Source organism: Embiotoca jacksoni, unplaced genomic scaffold (assembly GCF_022577435.1).
Source record: "Embiotoca jacksoni isolate LCO1_2020_lvr unplaced genomic scaffold, fEmbJac1.0.p SCAF_1, whole genome shotgun sequence".
Classification (NCBI taxonomy): domain Eukaryota; kingdom Metazoa; phylum Chordata; class Actinopteri; family Embiotocidae; genus Embiotoca; species Embiotoca jacksoni.
Window position 1 is genome coordinate 631,538 of NW_027185229.1, and position 22,075 is coordinate 653,612.

The 22,075-nt window shown below is 44.0% G+C and overlaps 3 protein-coding genes across 11 annotated transcripts in view; all 3 read right to left on the bottom strand.

Annotated features, from left to right (window-relative positions):
- The window catches only part of nfasca (neurofascin homolog (chicken) a), a 114,759-nt gene extending 108,530 nt beyond the window's left edge, over nt 1-6,229 (bottom strand). For 5 of the 6 annotated variants that reach the window (XM_069152898.1, XM_069153055.1, XM_069153047.1 and 2 more), the window contains exon 1: nt 5,939-6,217. The gene's annotated coding sequence lies outside the window, so the exon portion shown is untranslated. Of the gene's footprint in view, nt 1-5,938 lie in introns of all 6 variants that reach the window. The other variant, XM_069152882.1, reaches the window with a different exon arrangement.
- A 5,297-nt stretch (nt 6,230-11,526) lies between these two features.
- On the bottom strand, nt 11,527-13,264 carry LOC138200423 (zinc finger and SCAN domain-containing protein 22-like). The gene is made up of 2 exons (XM_069153068.1): nt 13,034-13,264; nt 11,527-12,397 (listed from the first exon to the last, which is right to left on the bottom strand). The coding sequence occupies exons 1-2, from the start codon at nt 13,218-13,220 to the stop codon at nt 11,604-11,606; spliced, it is 981 nt and encodes a 326-aa protein (XP_069009169.1). The 5' UTR covers nt 13,221-13,264; the 3' UTR covers nt 11,527-11,603.
- A 493-nt stretch (nt 13,265-13,757) lies between these two features.
- Nucleotides 13,758-21,363, bottom strand: zc3h11a (zinc finger CCCH-type containing 11A). 4 transcript variants are annotated; one of them, XM_069153102.1, is made up of 17 exons: nt 21,276-21,363; nt 19,320-19,382; nt 19,013-19,155; nt 18,800-18,919; nt 18,416-18,539; nt 18,133-18,315; nt 17,983-18,048; nt 17,725-17,898; nt 17,244-17,321; nt 17,039-17,134; nt 16,827-16,889; nt 16,246-16,746; nt 16,069-16,136; nt 15,530-15,989; nt 15,183-15,355; nt 14,875-15,068; nt 13,758-14,755 (listed from the first exon to the last, which is right to left on the bottom strand). In XM_069153102.1, exons 3-17 carry the CDS (start codon nt 19,064-19,066, stop codon nt 14,527-14,529), a joined length of 2,583 nt encoding a protein of 860 aa, XP_069009203.1. In that variant the 5' UTR covers nt 19,067-19,155; nt 19,320-19,382; nt 21,276-21,363; the 3' UTR covers nt 13,758-14,526. The 4 variants fall into 4 exon arrangements, with proteins under 4 accessions (XP_069009203.1, XP_069009195.1, XP_069009212.1 ...); XM_069153094.1 differs by having other exon boundaries at nt 20,969-21,356; XM_069153111.1 differs by lacking the exon at nt 21,276-21,363 and having other exon boundaries at nt 16,069-16,133; nt 19,320-20,271.
- Between the last annotated feature and the right edge of the window lie 712 nt (nt 21,364-22,075).

Below are 22,075 nucleotides of genomic sequence, written 5' to 3' on the forward strand. Positions count from 1 at the left end.
AAATGTTGTAATGTTGTATGTTATAATGTTGTAATGTTGGATGTTGTAATGTTGTAAGTTATAATGTTTTAATGTTGTATGTTACAATGTTAAAATGTTGTAATGTTGTATGTTATAATGTTGTAATGTTGGATGTTGTAATGTTGTAAGTTATAATGTTTTAATGTTGTATGTTACAATGTTAAAATGGTGTAATGTTGTAATGTTGTATGTTATAATGTTAAAATGTTGTAAGTTATAATGTTATAATGTTGTATGTTATAATGTTAAAATGTTGTAATGTTGTATGTTATAATGTTGTAATGTTGGATGTTGTAATGTTGTAAGTTATAATGTTTTAATGTTGTATGTTACAATGTTAAAATGTTGTAATGTTGTATGTTATAATGTTGTAATGTTGGATGTTGTAATGTTGTAAGTTATAATGTTTTAATGTTGTATGTTACAATGTTAAAATGTTGTAATGTTGTATGTTATAATGTTAAAATGTTGTAATGTTGTATGTTATAATGTTAAAATGTTGTAATGTTGTAAGTTATAATGTTGTGATGTTGTAATGTTGTAAGTTATAATGTTGTAATGTTGTATGTTATAATGTTAAAATGTTGTAATGTTGTATGTTATAATGTTGTAATGTTGGATGTTGTAATGTTGTAAGTTATAATGTTTTAATGTTGTATGTTACAATGTTAAAATGTTGTAATGTTGTAATGTTGTATGTTATAATGTTAAAATGTTGTAAGTTATAATGTTATAATGTTGTATGTTATAATGTTAAAATGTTGTAATGTTGTATGTTATAATGTTGTAATGTTGTAAGTTTTAATGTTATAATGTTGTATGTTATAATGTTAAAATGTTATAATGTTGTATGTTATAATGTTAAAATGTTGTAATGTTGTAAGTTATAATGTTTAAATGTTGTAATGTTGTAAGTTATAATGTTATAATGTTGTATGTTATAATGTTAAAATGTTGTAATGTTGTAAGTTATAATGTTATAATGTTGTATGTTATAATGTTAAAATGTTGTAATGTTGTAAGTTATAATGTTTAAATGTTGTAATGTTGTAAGTTATAATGTTATAATGTTGTATGTTACAATGTTAAAATGTTGTAATGTTGTAATGTTGTATGTTATAATGTTAAAATGTTGTAAGTTATAATGTTATAATGTTGTATGTTATAATGTTAAAATGTTATAATGTTGTATGTTATAATGTTAAAATGTTGTAATGTTGTAAGTTATAATGTTTAAATGTTGTAATGTTGTAAGTTATAATGTTGTAATGTTGTATGTTATAATGTTGTGATGTTGTAATGTTGTAAGTTATAATGTTTAAATGTTGTAATGTTGTAAGTTATAATGTTGTAATGTTGTATGTTATAATGTTGTGATGTTGTAATGTTGTAAGTTATAATGTTGTAATGTTGTAAGTTATAATGTTGTAATGTTGTATGTTATAATGTTGTAATGTTGTAAGTTATAATGTTGTAATGTTGTATGTTATGATGTTGTATGTTATGATGTCAGGGAGGAAACAGCATGAGACTCTCAGGAGATATAAAATATGACAGTAATAATATTTCCTGTCCCATCTGTTTTACTGAAGATGTGACAGCAGTTAACTCTTTGATGACCGTGACGGGACGCTCCTGTGTAAATGTACAAGGGAGGTACCGCGTGTATCTGAGAGGAGGACACATCTATGTTACAACACTGACATCTGCTGGCCGAACACATGAACTGCAGCAGTGAGTCATCAGAGTTTTCTGTGGGGAAATCATCAGAGGATTATAGCTGACTGATATTTTATTGCCCTCTGGTCACTTCTGTGTTCTTTATCACACTCCGTCATGTAAATGACTGATAGATGGATAATCTTAAAAAGAGCTGGCTGTAACCGAGCTGATTGGTCGGTGAGACGTCCCACGGAGCAGCAGGACTTTACTAATCACACAAACTGTTTCAAACTAGAGACATGTTGCTGCTATTAAATTAGAAATAAGCACATATTTTTAATAAAACAATAACATTTCTCCGTTTCAACACTTGATATGTTGTCTTTGGTCTATTTTCTATTAAATATGAGTTTACATGATTTCCAAATCATGACTTTGTTTATATTCACATGTATGCTCTCTCTATTGGACACATGCACCCTGCTGTAGTATAACTGTATAACCTGTCATGGTGCAACACTGACACATCGGTCATCATGTGAGCAGCACCACTTTTTACACAGAAGCATGTGCAGATCAGGAACCACAGTAGCGTCTGAAGGTGTACAGAGAGGGAACATGAAGACTACTAACAGGTCTGAAACACTCACAACAAACACACACACACACACACTTCATACAGACACCAGCAGGTGGGTGAAGCTGTGGAGGTGTTTGAACTCTACAGATACTTCCATCACTGTGTGTTCATCAATCAAAGAAACATCTGATTTAAAGTAGAAGCCATCGTCCCTGTTTGAGACCTCCCGGCTGGATGTCTGCCCTCGGGTGTTGAGAAAGTCTGACATGAGTGAGATGGAGTCCACAGCCTTCCCACGCCTCTCTGCTTCCTCTGCTGGCATTCATCAGAGGAAGTCAGTCAATCTGCTGACACCTGACACCCAGCTCACGTTTCTTAGGGAACAACATCCACATATCGTCCTGCAACTGGATTCGGCTTTGCTGCATTTCTCCGTGGTGAGCTCATCTTCTATCACCTGCATGAAGCCCATCAGAGGAGCTGTGGATCAGGAAGCTCCTCCCCCTCCTGGGACCATCTACCTGACAGGTAGAACCTCATGGTGCTACTGGTTCAGAACATGGGGAGGAGCCAGCGGTGGATCTGACCTATCTGATTGGAAACCTGACGATACTACGTCCCGCCCACCGATAGCTGTAACCTGACTGCACCACAGGCCTGTCAATCAAACAGACACGCCCCCAAAACCAGGTCTTCTTGAATCTTCTTTTCTAATGAATGAGGGATTATTTTCAGATGGACCTCCAGAAAACTAATAAGAAGGAGTGACTTTAGCTAACAACACCGAGATAACTGATGGACACATTTTATTCACTTTGGATTTGATGAGAGAAGTTGAATGGGAGTCTATGGAGCCGGAGGCATTTTGGAGCCGACCTCTAGTGGCACTCGCTGGTATTGCAGCTGAAGACACTTCTGGATCGGAACCATTTTACAGACCTGAAGCTACGAACTCTTTTAGAAACAGTACGATACGACTCCGACCGGACGTCTCAGAACATGAAAATCTCTTCAGGACTCAGAAGAGCACCAGAGAACCAGAGAGGAGGACAGAGAAGAGAATATTGATCAGTGATCGATCGATCAATGTGGAACAGCAGAAAAGAAATTCATGAATTTCAAAATTATTGAACACAAAAATTGATCAAAATAAACTAAATAAAACAATTTCTATAAAAACAAGAACGATAAAGTCCAATCTGCTGGTTAATAAATGAATATCAATGTATGATTATAACTATATTATGTTTCAGATCCATTTACTGCATGACAGAGTGTCTCTTTCATTCAGATCAAACTGATTATCAGGCCTCATAAAACTTGTTAGGAGGATTTAAAACACTAAAAGCTGACATATTTGAACGTGACACTGGATATCAGGCAACGTCTCCATGGTAACCTCCATATTTAAGATGAATGTAAAAAGAGCTGTGTTGGCAGAGTCCACCCGAAGTTTGTTTTTTATTCAAGTGAGAAGAGGAAACTCAATTTAAAAGTAAAAAATAATTTCCTGTCAGACGTGAAATAGTTCAATTTAAAGCAGATTAGTTTTTACTCTTTGAGCTGTATCATAGGATGTATATGAGGGAGCCTTTATCAATGAGCTGGAACACACGTACACGTCCTCCTCCATGCATTAGGCTGTTATTACACAGGTCGATAAGAAAACCGCTCTATAAAGTTACACAGTCGCTGCAAAACTCACAGAGGAGTCACAGAAGGACAGCACAGGTGTCCTGGAGGGTGAAAGGTCACGGAAGCTCACAGACAGGTAACTCTTCAACCAACCAATCAGGACGCAAATCAAACTCACGATGATTTAGTTGAAGACTCAAATAATGTTCACAAAATATTTCAGTTCCAACTGCAGATTATGACTTTATATACTCATCGGACACACACACATCACACACACACACACACACACACACACACACACGGACACACAGACAGACACACACACACACACACACACACACACACACACACACACACACACACACACACACACACGGACACACAGACAGACACACACACACACACAGACAGACACACACACACACACACAGACAGACACACACACACACACACATCACACACACACACACACACACACACACACACACACACACACACACACACACACACACACACACGGACACACAGACAGACACACACACACACACAGACAGACACACACACACACACACAGACAGACACACACACACACAGACAGACACACACACACACACACACAGACAGACACACACACAGACAGACAGACAGACAGACAGACAGACACACACAGACACACAGACACACACAAACAGACACACACAGACACACACACACAGACACACACACAGACACACACACACACAGACAAACACACAAACACACACAGACACACAGACACACACACACACACACACACATTCATACACGCACACACTCAAACACTCATGCAGTCACACACTTTCACACAATCACACAGACAGACAGACACACAAACACAGACAGACACACACAGACAGACAGACAGACAGACAGACAGACAGACAGACAGACACACACACACACACACACACACACACACACACACACACACACAGACAGACAGACAGACAGACAGACAGACAGACAGACACACACACACACAGACAGACAGACAGACAGACAGACAGACAGACAGACAGACAGACAGACAGACATGGAGGGTTTGTATGGTTCTGATCATTTCAACCTGGTCTGATAATAACCAGCAGCAGCGGCAGCCATCTTTAACTCCAGTGATCAATAAGTGTGAGTTGATCAGAAACTGCAGGAAGTAACATCTCCAGTCACGATGATGATGATGATCTCCAGATGAACATGACTGAACAGTATAATCTGAGGAGTGACTTCATAATGAGAGCAGAAACATTTTATAGGACTCTGTCAGGATGATGTAATAATGTGTTCATATTTATATATTCTGTAGTGATCATACAAAGTATTAAAAACACCGGCAGCCCACAACAAGGTCACCGGATGACTACAGGAGCACACTTCCTGTCAGAGGTGTGCTTGTGGGTGACATGACATAATAAACTATAAATACTGGGTTGGTTCTGGAATGGCCTCCTCCACATCCAGCTCTATTCTGACCCGCTTCAGACCGACCTAACTCACGGTGTTCCGGCGGACTGCAGCTACGGGCCTAACCGATCCAGCCCGACCTGACAGCCCTTTAAACGTCCCCGTTCTCCCGTCCTCTGCAATGACACGTCTCTACACACACACACACACACACACACACACACACACACGCACACACGCGCCCGCGCGCGCCTCTGCAGATGCAGACGGGCCTGCCGGGCCCGATCTATTTCCCGGACTTTGGTTCCTTTATAAGCGATTTGCGCAGAGCAGCAAAAATCACACAAAACCGCAGCATCATCCAGAGGATGCGCAGAGAGGCGGGGGCCGCGTGAACCGCTGCCCGCAAAACACTGCAGAGAGGCGAGCCAACAGCGGTCCGAGCCCCGGGGACGGAACCGGAGCTGCCGCACTCTGTCCGGTTTCACATCATCATCTCGGTCCGGCCCCGCCAGAACTGGGACCGGGACACCACCCGATGCGTCAGCGCGCTGGGGGCTCCAACTACAGCGAGGAAAGTAGACAGAGTCCGCTTACCTGTGCCGGTCCGCTCCTCTCCGCGCTGCTGCACCGGGTACCGTCAGCTCCGCAGCGGCATCAGTCAACCGTCCAGATCCTCCTACGTGCAGCCGGTGGTACCGAAGCTCGGACTCCGTGTTCCTGTCGATGCGGTCCGGGTCTCTCTGCACTCCTCCCTCCTCAGCTGGTCCGTCTCTGGTCCGCAAGCGCGCATCCCCGGTGTGCCGCCGCGCGCACACGCTCCTAACGTAACCCGGAGTTGGGGGGGGGACTACCCAAATATAATAATATCTGACACTGTAGTGATAAAGATTAACTTCCTTGTAATATTCATAACATCTTTCTGTAGAAATGAAACAGTGAAATATGACGAACATCCTAAAATATGAAGACTTAAAACCAACTGATCTAAAACCAACTGATCTAAAACCAACTGATCTAAAACCAACTCATCTAAAACCAACTCATCTAGAACCAACTCATCTAAAACCAACCCATCTAGAACCAACCCATCTAAAACCAACCCATCTAAAACCAACTCATCTAGAACCAACTCATCTAGAACCAACTCATCTAGAACCAACCCATCTAAAACCAACTCATCTAGAACCAACTCATCTAGAACCAACTCATCTAAAACCAACTCATTTTAAACCAACCCATCTAAAACCAACCCATCTAAAACCAACCCATCTAGAACCAACTCCTCTAAAACCAACTCCTCTAAAACCAACTCATCTTAAACCAACTCATCTAAAACCAACTCATCTAAAACCAACCCATCTAGAACCAACCCATCTAGAACCAACTCCTCTAAAACCAACTCATCTAAAACCAACTCATCTTAAACCAACCCATCTAAAACCAACCCATCTAAAACCAACTCTTCTTAAACCAACTCATCTAAAACTAACCCATCTAAAACCAACCCATCTAAAACCAACTCATCTAAAACCAACCCATCTAAAACCAACCCATCTAAAACCAACTCATCTAAAACCAACTCATCTAAAACTAACCCATCTAAAACCAACTCCTCTAAAACCAACTCCTCTAAAACCAACTCCTCTAAAACCAACTCATCTTAAACTAACCCATCTAAAACCAACTCATCTAAAACCAACTCATCTAAAACCAACCCATCTAAAACCAACCCATCTAAAACCAACTCATCTAAAACCAACCCATCTAAAACCAACCCATCTAAAACCAACTCATCTAAAACCAACCCATCTAAAACCAACTCATCTAAAACTAACCCATCTAAAACCAACTAATCTCAAACCAACTCATCTAAAACTAACCCATCTAAAACCAACTCATCTAAAACTAACCCATCTAAAACCAACCCATCTAAAACCAACTGATCTAAAACCAACTCATCTAAAACCAACTCATCTAAAACCAACTCATCTAAAACCAACTCTTCTTAAACCAACTCATCTAGAACCAACTCCTCTAAAACCAACTCATCTAAAACCAACTCATCTTAAACCAACCCATCTAAAACCAACCCATCTAAAACCAACTCCTCTAAAACCAACTCATCTAAAACCAACTCATCTTAAACCAACCCATCTAAAACCAACTCTTCTTAAACCAACTCATCTAAAACTAACCCATCTAAAACCAACCCATCTAAAACCAACCCATCTAAAACCAACTCATCTAAAACTAACCCATTTAAAACTAACTCATCTAAAACCAACTCATCTAAAACTAACCCATCTAAAACTAACCCATCTAAAACCAACCCATCTAAAACCAACTCATCTAAAACTAACCCATCTAAAACCAACTCCTCTAAAACCAACTCCTCTAAAACCAACTCATCTTAAACTAACCCATCTAAAACCAACTCATCTAAAACCAACTCATCTAAAACCAACCCATCTAAAACCAACTCATCTTAAACTAACCCATCTAAAACTAACCCATCTAAAACCAACCCATCTAAAACCAACTCCTCTTAAACTAACCCATCTAAAACCAACCCATCTAAAACTAACCCATCTAAAACCAACTCATCTAAAACTAACCCATCTAAAACCAACCCATCTAAAACTAACCCATCTAAAACCAACCCATCTAAAACCAACCCATCTAAAACTAACCCATCTAAAACCAACTAATCTAAAACTAACCCATCTAAAACGAACCCATCTAAAACCAACCCATCTAAAACCAACTCATCTAAAACTAACCCATCTAAAACTAACCCATCTAAAACCAACCCATCTAAAACTAACCCATCTAAAACCAACCCATCTAAAACCAACCCATCTAAAACTAACCCATCTAAAACTAACCCATCTAAAACCAACCCATCTAAAACTAACCCATCTAAAACTAACCCATCTAAAACCAACCCATCTAAAACTAACCCATCTAAAACCAACCCATCTAAAACTAACCCATCTAAAACCAACCCATCTAAAACCAACCCATCTAAAACTAACCCATCTAAAACCAACTAATCTAAAACTAACCCATCTAAAACGAACCCATCTAAAACCAACCCATCTAAAACTAACCCATCTAAAACTAACCCATCTAAAACCAACCCATCTAAAACCAACCCATCTAAAACCAACTCCTCTTAAACTAACCCATCTAAAACCAACCCATCTAAAACTAACCCATCTAAAACCAACTCATCTAAAACTAACCCATCTAAAACCAACCCATCTAAAACTAACCCATCTAAAACTAACCCATTTAAAACTAACTCATCTAAAACCAACTCATCTAAAACCAACTCATCTTAAACCAACCCATCTAAAACCAACCCATCTAAAACCAACCCATCTAAAACCAACTCATCTAAAACCAACTCATCTTAAACCAACCCATCTAAAACCAACTCTTCTTAAACCAACTCATCTAAAACTAACCCATCTAAAACCAACCCATCTAAAACCAACCCATCTAAAACCAACTCATCTAAAACTAACCCATTTAAAACTAACTCATCTAAAACCAACTCATCTAAAACTAACCCATCTAAAACTAACCCATCTAAAACCAACCCATCTAAAACCAACTCATCTAAAACTAACCCATCTAAAACCAACTCCTCTAAAACCAACTCCTCTAAAACCAACTCATCTTAAACTAACCCATCTAAAACCAACTCATCTAAAACCAACTCATCTAAAACCAACCCATCTAAAACCAACTCATCTTAAACTAACCCATCTAAAACTAACCCATCTAAAACCAACCCATCTAAAACCAACTCCTCTTAAACTAACCCATCTAAAACCAACCCATCTAAAACTAACCCATCTAAAACCAACTCATCTAAAACTAACCCATCTAAAACCAACCCATCTAAAACTAACCCATCTAAAACCAACCCATCTAAAACCAACCCATCTAAAACTAACCCATCTAAAACCAACTAATCTAAAACTAACCCATCTAAAACGAACCCATCTAAAACCAACCCATCTAAAACCAACTCATCTAAAACTAACCCATCTAAAACCAACCCATCTAAAACTAACCCATCTAAAACCAACCCATCTAAAACCAACCCATCTAAAACCAACCCATCTAAAACTAACCCATCTAAAACCAACCCATCTAAAACTAACCCATCTAAAACTAACCCATCTAAAACCAACCCATCTAAAACTAACCCATCTAAAACCAACTCATCTAAAACTAATCCATCTAAAACCAACCCATCTAAAACTAACCCATCTAAAACCAACCCATCTAAAACTAACCCATCTAAAACCAACCCATTAGTAAACTAATACAAATTAAATCAGACATGAAACCAACTTTCCAAATGAACCTAAAATAAATGACACTTTTAGAATATGTTGGTATTTTATCAGGATTATTTTTGATAAGTCTAGAACAGTTTTCAGTTCATTAACATTTGAACACTAATATCATCATAACAATAATTACTGTTCAGCTGGTTATTCAGTAAAAATATAAAACATAAAACTATTCTTGACTTCTAAGTAAACTACTTAGTTTATTAAAATTCTAAGAATATAACATCCTGTTTAAGTTAGTGAGTAAATCAGGATGATAGAATATAAAGATAATAAATAAATTATAAAGTGTGATAATAAATGATAATAATAACAATAACAATAATAAGACAATAAAACAGGAAGTTTAATCTAGTTTCATACGTGCTTCAAACTGTTAAAGTGACAGACAGAAACAAAGTGAACGCACCGAGCTGACATGTTTGGAGCAGCAGGTTTCCACATGTATGACACAGCTGTGACGTGTCAGCTGCACTTCCTGTGACGTGTCAGCTGCACTTCCTGTTAGCTCCTTCTAAATAAAACGTTCAGACGTTCCTTGTTAACAAACTGCTTCAAAGCCATTTCCGTGTTGGCGGCAGCACCGTGTGTGTCCAAGGTTAGGTTCGGGAGTTAACCTTGGACACACGGAGTAAACGTGGGTTTTAGAAATGTTCGGCGACCGCAGTTTAAATGGAAAAACTGGTCTTTCTGTAGCGGAAGTTAGCTTTAGCTAACAATTGTAAGCTCACTCGAAGAATCGCACTGCTGATTTAAAACAAAGCTGTAATCGTGCTTTCTGGGTTCTATGAGCTCGGTAGACTTTGTGAATTATATCAGTAAAGTTTAAACGGGAAAAAAAATAGTGATTAATTTGGTAAATACGGAGCTAAAGTTGATGTAATTGATGGTTAATGCAGAGCTGGTTCTTCACTGCCCTCTTGTGGCCACAGCTGTGAACTTCCGGTCAGCTCTTTCTAAATAAAACGTATAGAAGTGTGTTCGTGAAGTTTGAAACTGCAAACTGCAGCAGCATCACCATATTGTATATAAATATTTACCTCGGTAGCATTTCAAGAGCCTGTATTGTTTGTTTCTTGTTCTTTTCTTTTGTATTTGTATTTTGAAGTCTTAACTAGTGGTACAACTAGGTAGTTCTTTCTACTAGTTCCCTCTGAGGAGGTCATCCCTTGCAGGTGTGCTTACCTGTGCGACTGTTCCCGCGGTTTCCCGTTCAAACCGGAGCGCAGTCCGATCAGCTGTTTAGTAGGATCGTAGCGAGATGACGTCATGGTCATGTGACGTATACAATCGATGGTGGGAGGAGCTCCCTGGAGTGAAAAGGCCTCAGGTGGAAGTCGGTTGGTTGGTTACACATACAGAAAAATGTTTTCTTTGCAAACTTTTGTTTTTGTTTGTTTTCCTGATTGTAAACATGTTTTGAGGTGAACTTCAATCATCATTCTCTCTCAGCTGTTCCATCTGACCTGCTTGTAAACTTCATCCTGATTATGATTATTAGTGCAAAGATTACCTCCAAAAAAAGAAAACGTTCATATCTTTGTGTCTAAGTTTAAAACTTCCTAATTCTGCACGGTGACTTAATTCATATCTATTATTTATTCTGTTCAAATTAATATGAAAACTGTAAAGTTCAGCGACTCAACCGGTTCGATTTCACCGCTTCAACTAAAGTCACCGTAGACGTTCTTTAACTGGTGCAGTTAAGATGGCCGTCAGCTTCGGTGGACATTTCCGGCGTGTCTGCTGACCTCATCGCGGCTCTGGTCACGTGACCTGCCTCTCTTCTACCTGTCATTCACCACCACAGTCTGCACGTAACACCTTTATTGCACATCACTGAGAAAAGATCAAACAGCAGGTACAGCGAGGAGGTCGGAGGTCGGAGGTCACTTGCAGTGCGGCGCTCGGCTCCAGCCGGCTCTCTCTCTGGTGTGGAGCCTGAAGTGGGTGTTCAGGTGCGCCGACTGGTTGAAGCATTTCCCGCAGACGTGGCAGCGGAAGGGTTTCTCCCCGGTGTGGATGCGGTGGTGCCTCTTCAGCATGCTGACGGTGGTGAAGCTCTTGCGGCACACGGTGCAGCTGTACGGCTTCTCCTTGGTGTGCCAGCGCATGTGGACCTCCAGCTGGCAGGCGAAGCTGAAGCCTTTGCCGCACTCCTTGCAGCTGTGCCAGCGGATGCTCTGGCTCGGGTGGGCGGAGCGCGGCGGCGGCTTCAGGGACCTCGTGTTCTTCATCGGCAGCGTGTTTTGTCTCCCGTTGGAGCGAAGCGGTCCGTTCGCCGGCGGCTCGGCTTTCGGAGTCCTGCGACTCTTTGCGGCGGTCGAACCGGAGTCGCTCTGAGCCGCTCTGCGGTTTGAATGAGCCGACGGGAAGCTGATGGAGGGCTGCCGCATCCGGCCGCCGTCCTCACCGCGCTCCGTCTTGATCTGCGGAGGAGTTGGAGGAGTTGGAGGAGTTGGAGGAGGCGGCGACGCCGTCAGCTGCTCCACACGACTGCAGCTTCCCTCCTCCGAGTCTCTCGCTTCCTGTGAGCCGTCGCTCTGAATGTTTCTGACTTTTGGTTCTTCTTTAACGTGAGGCAGCAGCTCCACGCCGCTCCTCCACGCCGCCTCACAGAGCGCCTGCGCCTCCTCCTCCTCCACCTCCTCCTCCTCCAGCGGCGGCACAATGGACAGAGGCTCTGAAAGGGCACAAACATCTCAGTCATGCTGGGTGAACAGATGTTTTCCAGTGATGCCTCCACCTGGTCTACAAACTCTGCAAAACACGTTTGATTAATAATCTGCCTCAAAATTAATAATTTGATCTCGTCAGTCATAAAAAAAATCTGATCACAAGATGAGGAGACGGAGAGGAAACAACAGCTGTTCCTCCGTGTGTCCCGTGGAAGGCAGGTTAAAGTGGGCGGAGCTTTGGATCACAGGTTAAAGTGGGCGGAGCTTTGGATCACAGGTTAAAGTGGGCGGAGCTTTGGATCACAGGTTAAAGTGGGCGGAGCTTTGGTGCTGTCATTGTCAAATGACATCAGAGCAACGACCACTGATGACATCATCAGAGTAACAGATGACATCATCAGAGTAACGACGACAGATGACATCACAGTCATGACGACCTGAGAGACTGACGTTGCTACTGACAACAAGAACGTGTCGCAAACATGCAGCAGACAGCAGCCTCGCGCACGAGAATACCACCGGATGGTTCAACCCGGTTCGTGTTGACCACCGGCACCGAGCTACAGCACTCGGTTCGGTCCGTGAGAGACTGTCCGTCCACCTGCAGACAGCCCGCTGCTCACCTGGCTGCCGCTGCTCACCTGGGTGCTGCAGGAGCCGCTGGACGGCGACGTTCAGGAGCCGCTTCAGCCGCTCGTTCTCCTCTTTGGCGCGCAGGATCTCGCTCTGGTACTCCTCCACCGTGTCCTTAACGGCGCGAAAAATCTCCTCAGCGGCCGCCGTCAGCCGGTCGTTCAGAAACACGTTGAGCAGCTCCAGCTTGGTCATGTTTTCTCCCGCTGTCTCCGGAGGCGGAACGTCCCTCTGTTTACATCCGCTACACCGGAAGTAGAAGCGTACCGGCTCATGCGTGCTGTCAGTGTTCCTCTAGAGTCTGCTGGTGGCGCCACCTGCTGGACGGGAGGTCCTACAGCACACAGCTGGATGCTCAAGCGCGATTTATGAGGTTTGAACATTTGAATGCATTGTCGTCTCGTTTCCTGGAAATATCATGAGAACACGATTATTTCTGTTTTTCTTTCTGGAGGCCGTTTTAGAATCATCTTTATAGAAGAAGCAATATTTTGTTTTATCTCATTTTTGTCTCTCCCTTCTGTTATTAAAGGCTGCAGTTGAATTGCAGTAACTTTTACTTTTACAGTACAGAATATTTTGACCACTGCATTTCTATCATTTTTTTAAAAAATTAATTTATTTTATAGGAAATCAAAATAAAGTGTGATGTTTATTAGAAACTAATTCTTAATCCATCTTCAGAGGTGAAACCAGGTATAAAGTATTTAAATCATCAGTGATTCATCCAGCTGGTCGTTAAAAGCATTTTTATTTACAGTCATTTGTACAGAAGGATCAGGACAGAGCGAACAGAACCAGAACCAGGTTGATCTTTCACCTCACTGATACAAGAGAAAAACAGCTGAGGGCAGCGCAGCTGAACTGAAGGTGTTTTTATAAAGAACATAGAAACAGTCCCTGAGGTGTTCGTTAATAAAGACCAGAAGACTACTGAAAGGAAAACGAATAAAAGACCTGGGTCCGAAAAATACACATTCCAATCCAACATTATAAAAACAACTAAAGGACAGAATCAGGTGGAAATCAGTAGAGCACAAACACCTGATGGGTGAAACCATCAGAACAGAACTGGACTCTGGGTCCGTCGCAGGTTCTGACTGCTGCTTTGTTAACATCTGATGGTCATAATCTGGGAGTCCAAAACAAAGCCACAGGTGAGGACAGGTGACTGCAGCAGTGTTCATTATTTCTGTCTTTGCATACACAGTATACACATACAGCTTCTCTCCAAAACATTCATATCATTCCTGACTAACAGGACGTTCCTGACATCATCTCCTGACGTCATCTTTTTCTTTTCTGGGCCTGAAAACTTGATCACACGAGGACATGATGGAGAGAATCAAAGACGATGACGTGGAGATGAAAGAGGACACGAAATGAGAGAGGATGTCTAAAGGACAAAAACAATTTAAATAAGTTGAAATTTAAGATCAAAGTGTCTCCAAGACGCTCCATGGTAGATACAGTGGGGGAAAGGGGATGAGAGGCAGAACCCTTAGCTGTCAATCATTTCCGACAGTTCCTGCAGCAGGTCGTCCTCTCCGATGCCGGGGTCCACGTCGTCCTCCAGGTGGTCGTCGGTGAACTCGTTGATCAGATCCTCGAAGTCGTCCACGACGGAGGAGGAGGCGTCAGCAGAGGTGGAGGTGGAGCTGGAGGTGGCGCGGGACGCTGCCACACTGGGCCTCCGGGTTTTGGACTGAGTGGGAGTCTTCAGGACGGGACTGAAAGACAGACAGGTGTATTAACCTCCGAGTGAGAGACACCAGTCCTCACTCCGACTACCATCAGCTGCTGCTGGTCTGATGTCTGAGATGTTATCCGTTTATCTGTGGACCGGTACCTTTGGGGGACTGTACTGGCCTCTCTGGAAGCAGCAGCAGCACTGACGGGCAGCTTGGTGTCGTGGCCTGGACCCTGTTTAAAGACGGGGACCGTCTGAAGGTCCTCCCTTGGGGGGCTGCAGCTGGAGCCAGAGTCCAGCAGGGCGGAGGGACTACGGGGCACAGCAGAACTCAGCTGGGCGTCCGGGAGCAGCTGTCAGAGGAGGAACATCAGATCAGAACACCACAGCAACATGCTACTAACAGCAGTACGCACGAGCACAACAAGGTAAATACTGATGAGCAGCAATACTGATGTCCTGCTCACCTGTCTGTCGGTGCATGTTGTCTCCTGCAGTGGCTCCTCCTGCACTGCGGGGGCGCTGTTCAGAGGTTTGACAGCAGCTACAGCAGATCGGCCCGCTGCCCTCCTCTTCTGGCTGGGCTTCACCTGCACAGCGGGTTTCATTACTGACGGCTTCACGTTCAGTTTGGGCCTCACTGAAAACAAAGACCAGTTTTAAAGGAATAGAATGAAAAGAACGACGACTCCTTCATCCTCCATGTTGAGGAGTCGCTCCACACATGCTCTGTTGTGGTTTGAAGTTTCACAGCTCAGGTGGATGCACACATGGATCTGAGGGACACCTGTCCTCTCAAGAGTCTCAGGTGTACCTTTGGTGTCTGCAGCGTGTTCTGGGGATTTCTTCTGACACCCGGTGGGCGGGGCCTCGGCTGCAGGGCTCTGTGGAGCTGCTCTGGCCTGCTTGGCTGCTGAGAGTGCAGCGGAGATCCTTGTGTTTCTGTCCGGGACCTCCCTGGAGCTGCTCTGGGACTCGGTCGGCTTCACAGCTGGATCAGCAGCAGCTTTGGACCTGCGAGGAATCAGTTTACGAACAGGCACTCTTTGGGTGGAGAGGGTGGAGTCAGGGGCGGGGCCTGTAGAGGAAGGTGAGGAAGGGGAGGAGGAGCCTGGTGATGTGAAGCTGACTTTAGCAGGAAGCTTCCTCTTCAGGCTGTCAGCAGCAGGGTCTGCTTCAGAGGAACTTCTGTCCTTCTCCTCCATTTCCTGCTTCCGAAGGCGTTTCTCCCGCATGATCTCCTCGAAGCTCTTCACCTTGACGCTGTTACTCGTCTGGAAAGACAGAAAATGATCATCACATGCAGAACAACAAGCACCCAGAGGCAGTCCTGCAGCATCTCACTGAACATACCTCAGGTCCAGCAGCCTTCAGGGGCGTCTCCGTCCCCTCAGCACTCTTCTCTGTCGTCACACTACCTGCTGAGTTCAACATGAGATTCATTTAGAGGTTCAAAAACATGTTAAAAACTCCACAGTTATTGGTTGTGAAAGATATTTCCAACAAGGCTCTGGAACAGCTCTGTCTTACGTTGCGAAGTTGGCTTGATGACGTGCAGCAGACGAGGCTTCTTGGCTCCGTTCTCCTCTGGACCAGAGCTCTTCTTGTTTCCAGCTTGAACCCTCACTGTCTTCTCCCGGCGGATCTCCTCCAGGGTCTTCACTCTAACCTCCTCCATCTCGGTGGCCTCAGGCCCGGGCCCGTCTGCGTCCGCCTCCCCCTGGATCTTGTCTGGAACTTTCTCCACTGTGTGCTTGGCCTTCATCAGGCTGGGGTCCTCCTCCTCCTCTTGCCTCTTCTTCTTGGCACGTAGGATCTCAGAAAATGTCTTGACGTGGCCGATGGAAGCGTCTTTCACACCGATGGCTCTCTTGCTGCCCTTGGAGGCTTTGGAGCTGTTGGTTTTGGGGGTTTGTGGAGCATCTTTGAGGCTCTGAGGCTGAGACTTCACTGCCTTCTCCTGCTTGATCTCCTCCAGAGTTTTGATGCGAATCTGCTCGGGAACTTTCTTTGACGCTGCGCTGCTCTCAGCTGCAACACAACAATGAATCATGTTTCCATGGAGGTCATGGCGGTCTGAAAGTCAGGTTCACTGTGTGTAGATGTCTTACCTGGCTGAGCGGCTGCAGCGGGACCAGAATGTAATCCAAGTCGCTCCTTTACGGGTTTCAAAGCTGGTGAAGCAGACCAGACTGCACTTTAGATTTCCTCAATACATCCTGTTTATCTACACATTTCATTTCTCACCAGCTCTTCTCAGGTTTACACACAACACGTGTCATCAGCGTGAGTGTGTGTTGGTGCTCAGTGATACTGTTCTCACCTTTCTGAGGAGGTGCTGATGGTTGTTCTACATCCACCACTCTGCCCAGACGCTGGGCCAGACTCCTCCTCAGAGGGACAGCATCTCCACTCAGCTCTACAGCATGGACAGGTCATGAGCTTCTGTTCTCTATATTATTATTATCATTATTATTTTTATTCTTAGTTGTGGTATTAAGAGATCTGCAACAACAGTGTAAGTTTACCAGAGCCGGGGATCTTCCTGCCGAGCCGTTCGGCCACGCTGCCTCTTGGTCTCTCAGTTTCTTCAAAGAGAAGTGAACCTTGGTTCAAAAACAACAATGTGGTGGTTCAGTGGATCAGAAAGATTAAACTTCTTGTTAGGACGAAGGAAGTGGTTACGATGAGATGCATTCATGTGATGTTTTCTTCTGTTTCTAATCAATACGTCTTCTTAGTTTTCAAGCAGACTTCATCAGACAGGAGAACGAGCAGAGTGAGCTGCTGCTTTAAAACCAGCAGCAGCAGGTTGAATCATTGGCTCTAATTTAGCTCATGACATCCACATCCGTCTCTCTGACTCTCCAAGTCACCGCAACAGTTTCTGATTGTTTTCTTAATAAGAGGCACCGACATTTATTCAGACCAGTCAAACACGCAGTGTTCATGCAACCAGGACATCATCCAACTGAAGGATAAACTGTGACATTAGTCCCTATTTTTTACCATCTCTGGACTCCAGGACAGCTGGTCGGAAGAACGCCTGGATGCTTTCTTTCTCTCCGTTGGCCGAGGGTTCAGCGCTCTGGATGGGGTAACCAGATCTCTTCATGCTGGCCTTCAGCGCCCTCCGCAGACGGATCTCCTCCAACGTGCTCACGCCGAAGTTCAGCGAATCACCTGTGAAACGACACAACATCACCTGATGAATGTCACACAGGGAGAATCGGAGCTTCAGCCACAAACTATGACACACGGTCTCACCTGACTTGGCGAGTTTCCTGGGAGACGGGCCGCCCTTCCCGTCCTCTCCCTCCTCTGAGAACTGGTCTGGAAACATGAAGACACAAGTGGTGAAGACCGCAGCGAGCATCCTGTCTCTACAAGACAACTTAGAGATGGAACTCAGCTCACCATCTTCATCCTCGTCATCATCAGCTGGGTTAATCACCACAGGTGGGTGGGTGGGGCTCGGTACTGGCTCCTGAGTTTCTGTCTTGATGACTCCTCTGAGCTGAGGGTTAGCGGTGGTGGGGAGCGGTGCAGGTGGGGGGGGGGCTGGTTCCTCATGCTGCTGCTCCTCATTCTTATTGACACCTGAGAGGATCACAGTCATTATCAGCAGTCTTCCACAGCGGGTTATAAAATAATCTCCACATGTTCATTCTTGTGTGCTGGTTTGAACGGAGTCACTCACTTTTATCGGGAGGGACGAAGACGCCTTGGATGAAGCGGGGCTTATCGTGGAAGAAGGCACAGTGTGGCTTCTGGCAGCCGGCCAGCTGGTTCTCCCAGTAACAAGGGATCTCCTTCCTGTTCTTCTGTTTTGATGAAGGACATTAAGAACATGTAATATCTTGTGTGGAGGAGGTGCAATGATCACTGCCGATTAGAGGCCATGCAGAGTTTAGAAATCGACTAAAATGTTGCTCCCGACAGGTCCGGGGCAGGAGGGGAGCTCCTGATCGGGTTTACAGGAGACACTTCTCTACCCTTCATTCATGGCCATTCAAGACACATACAGCCTCGAGTGGGCAAAGCCAGAAGGAGAGTTTAACATGAACGGGTAAATTCTGCTTACTGTGATCTCCATGTGGCGAAACTTGCAGACGGTGCGGAAGCAGCGTCCTTCCTGCCAGAGGCTGCAGACGGTCTCGTTGCCCATCGCGGCCTCACAGTGTCTGAACGGGCAGCCGTCTCCCTGCGCAGCCAATCAGACGGTAAACAGGAAGCTCACAGACATCAGTCTCTTTCCAGATGATACACGGTTTGTGTAGACAGGAGGTTTGCTTACTTTAGTGCAGGTGGAATAGTAGAAGAAGTAGCAGTCATCTCCATGGTTGGTCATAGTAGTGCTGGTCTTAAGTGGCGCTGGTGGATGATGTTACGACCTTTGAACCCAGCAGCTGGTTCTCTTCAGGGCCAACAGGACTCTCCCTGACAGCACATCAGGAAGGAAACAGCTTGTTTTAGAGATTGATAGACACCAGACTGTTGGGAGCATTTCTAATACCGATGTCAGGGATTAAAAGCTCCAATATGAGAATTAAATAGAGCTTTAACAACAAGCCGGGTTGATTGTGCCTCGGTTGCACCTTTACCTGAGAAGTGGTCTCCCTCCTGAGTGCACTGCTGGAAGCGTGTCTCCGTGGTGGGATGGAGTCCTGAAGGAACACTTGATCCATGAGATAAGAGGGAAAGTGGGGTGGGTCGCCCAGAGGCACTTGTCTTCCTACGACATCCCTTTTCTGAGACTCTGAGACATCTTTACCTCCGCCAGACTGCTATTACTGATGGTGGGTGCAATAGAGTCCTTTGGAGATTTTTTTTTTTTTTATTATTTATTTTTTGTAGTGACTAATCAAGTAAATAAATAGGGGGACATAAACAGCCAGACCAGGAAAAAAGTACTAAAAAAAAAGTACAAAAAAAAAAGTACAAAAAAAAAAAAAAAATGCTTTAATTGATGTGGCAAAAAGTGGAGAGGTGGGATGTTGGGTAGAAAAATAATCCTCTGCTTCTTCTCGGGCTCGGTGACATTTGGGTGTTGGCAATGGGGTAAAAAACAGGCGAGCGATTCAAAGCTTGAAGGGATTTCTCAGCTGTTGATTATCAAAGCTGAAGAGAAAAAAAAAATCTTCTGCCAATGTATGCTCTCATGGGGACAAGCTATCCACATCCAGGGATCCCCAGAGGATGGATTTAACCTACAAACACTTCCCGGGAACTGAAAAGAGGTTATTAAGAGACAGACAGCACAAATACAGCAGACACATCTCCACACAGGGACAGAAAAAACACCAACATGTTTCAGTATGACTGCAGACAACCTGCGATCTGATCACATCAGGATCCAGATGAGTGAACAGCCACCAACACCAAACATGATCAACCCATATTTACAGACTCAGGTGTCAAATCCAGAACCAAGAAGAAAGGACCTAAAGGTGCAGGCCTGCTCTGACCCTCTCCCCGGCCCGGAGGCCCTCTCCCCGGCCCGGAGGCCCTCTCCCCGGCCCTCTCTGGCCCTCTCCCCGGCCCTCTCTGACCCTCTCCCCGGCCCGGAGGCCCTCTCCCCGGCCCTCTCTGGCCCTCTCCCCGGCCCTCTCTGACCCTCTCCCCGGCCCTCTCTGACCCTCTCCCCGGCCCTCTCTGACCCTCTCCCCGGCCCTCTCTGACCCTCTCCCCGGCCCGGAGGCCCTCTCCCCGGCCCGGAGGCCCTCTCCCCGGCCCTCTCTGACCCTCTCCCCGGCCCGGAGGCCCTCTCCCCGGCCCTCTCTGACCCTCTCCCCGGCCCTCTCTGACCCTCTCCCCGGCCCGGAGGCCCTCTCCCCGGCCCTCTCTGACCCTCTCCCCGGCCCTCTCTGACCCTCTCCCCGGCCCTCTCTGACCCTCTCCCCGGCCCGGAGGCCCTCTCCCCGGCCCTCTCTGACCCTCTCCCCGGCCCGGAGGCCCTCTCCCCGGCCCTCTCTGACCCTCTCCCCGGCCCTCTCTGACCCTCTCCCCGGCCCGGAGGCCCTCTCCCCGGCCCTCTGCTCTGATCAACAACTTTCATCTTAACGAGCAGTTAAATACACTCCGATTCACGAAACAACCTTTCGTCTGAAAGTAAGTGGATAAAACTGGTTCTTCCTGAAGTCAACAATCACCGTCTTTGATGCAGGTCGTCGCTCCGTGTTCCTCCGAACATCACATACTTACTGAATGATGAAACAGGAGCCTGAAGAGCAACGTACAAACAAATAAACACCTTTTATACGTGCTGAGTGGATGAACCGGGCCGGCTCAGTTGTTCTGGAGAACCGGAACACTTGATTATACGTGCTGAGTGGATGAACCGGGCCGGCTCAGTTGTTCTGGAGAACCGGAACACTTGATGTCGTTCAGGTTGCTTTAGCTCATATGCTACATAGCGGCCGAGCTAACGCTCGACCTTATCGGCGGCTAAACGTTAACACGGTTTACCGAGTGATTACCGCGGTATTCCGTTTTATTCTGTAACACTACAATAGAACAGTCACAGATATCATGTACACAATGTATGCGGTGTTAATTACCGGTTTCAGATTTAAAAAGAGTTTTAACAGTTGTAAACAGTGAAGTCTCCGTCCGCAGATCACCGCCGCTCACACCGAAACAAAATGGCGGCAGGCGGGTGAAGATAAGAGGGAGGGGCCGCCGCGGTGATGCGTTCACGTGCGATCAAAAACGTCGTAGATTCCACTACTCTGCTTGAAACCCGTTCTGACCAACTTGATTACTATTCTCCACTTAAAGGGGCTTATATTGTAATATAAGTATATATATTATATATATATATAATGGGCTTATAATATAATATAAATATATATATATAATGGGCTTATAATGTAATATAAATATATATATAATATATATAATGGGCTTATAATATAATATAAATATATATATATAATGGGCTTATAATATAATATAAATATATATATATAATGGGCTTATAATGTAATATAAGTATATATATATAATATATATAATGGGCTTATAATATAATATAAATATATATATATAATGGGCTTATAATGTAATATAAGTATATATATATATATATAATATATATAATGGGCTTATAATATAATATAAATATATATATATAATGGGCTTATAATGTAATATAAATATATATATAATATATATTATGGGCTTATAATATAATATAAATATATACATATAATGGGCTTATAATGTAATATAAGTATATATATATATAATATATATAATGGGCTTATAATATAATATAAATATATATATATAATGGGCTTATAATGTAATACAAATATATATATAATATATGTAATGAGCTTATAATGTAATATAAATA

Coding starts and splice junctions, on each gene's coding strand:
- zc3h11a (XM_069153102.1), bottom strand. CDS start 19,066: ATGACCAACCATGGAGATGACTGCTACTTCTTCTACTATTCCACCTGC. Junction 16,137..16,245: donor CATCAAGCCAACTTCGCAAC/GTAAGACAGAGC, acceptor TGTTGAACTCAG/CAGGTAGTGTGACGACAGAG. Junction 14,756..14,874: donor GCCAGTACAGTCCCCCAAAG/GTACCGGTCCAC, acceptor TCTGTCTTTCAG/TCCCGTCCTGAAGACTCCCA.
- LOC138200423 (XM_069153068.1), bottom strand. CDS start 13,220: ATGACCAAGCTGGAGCTGCTCAACGTGTTTCTGAACGACCGGCTGACG. Junction 12,398..13,033: donor GCGGCTCCTGCAGCACCCAG/GTGAGCAGCGGC, acceptor GTGCCCTTTCAG/AGCCTCTGTCCATTGTGCCG.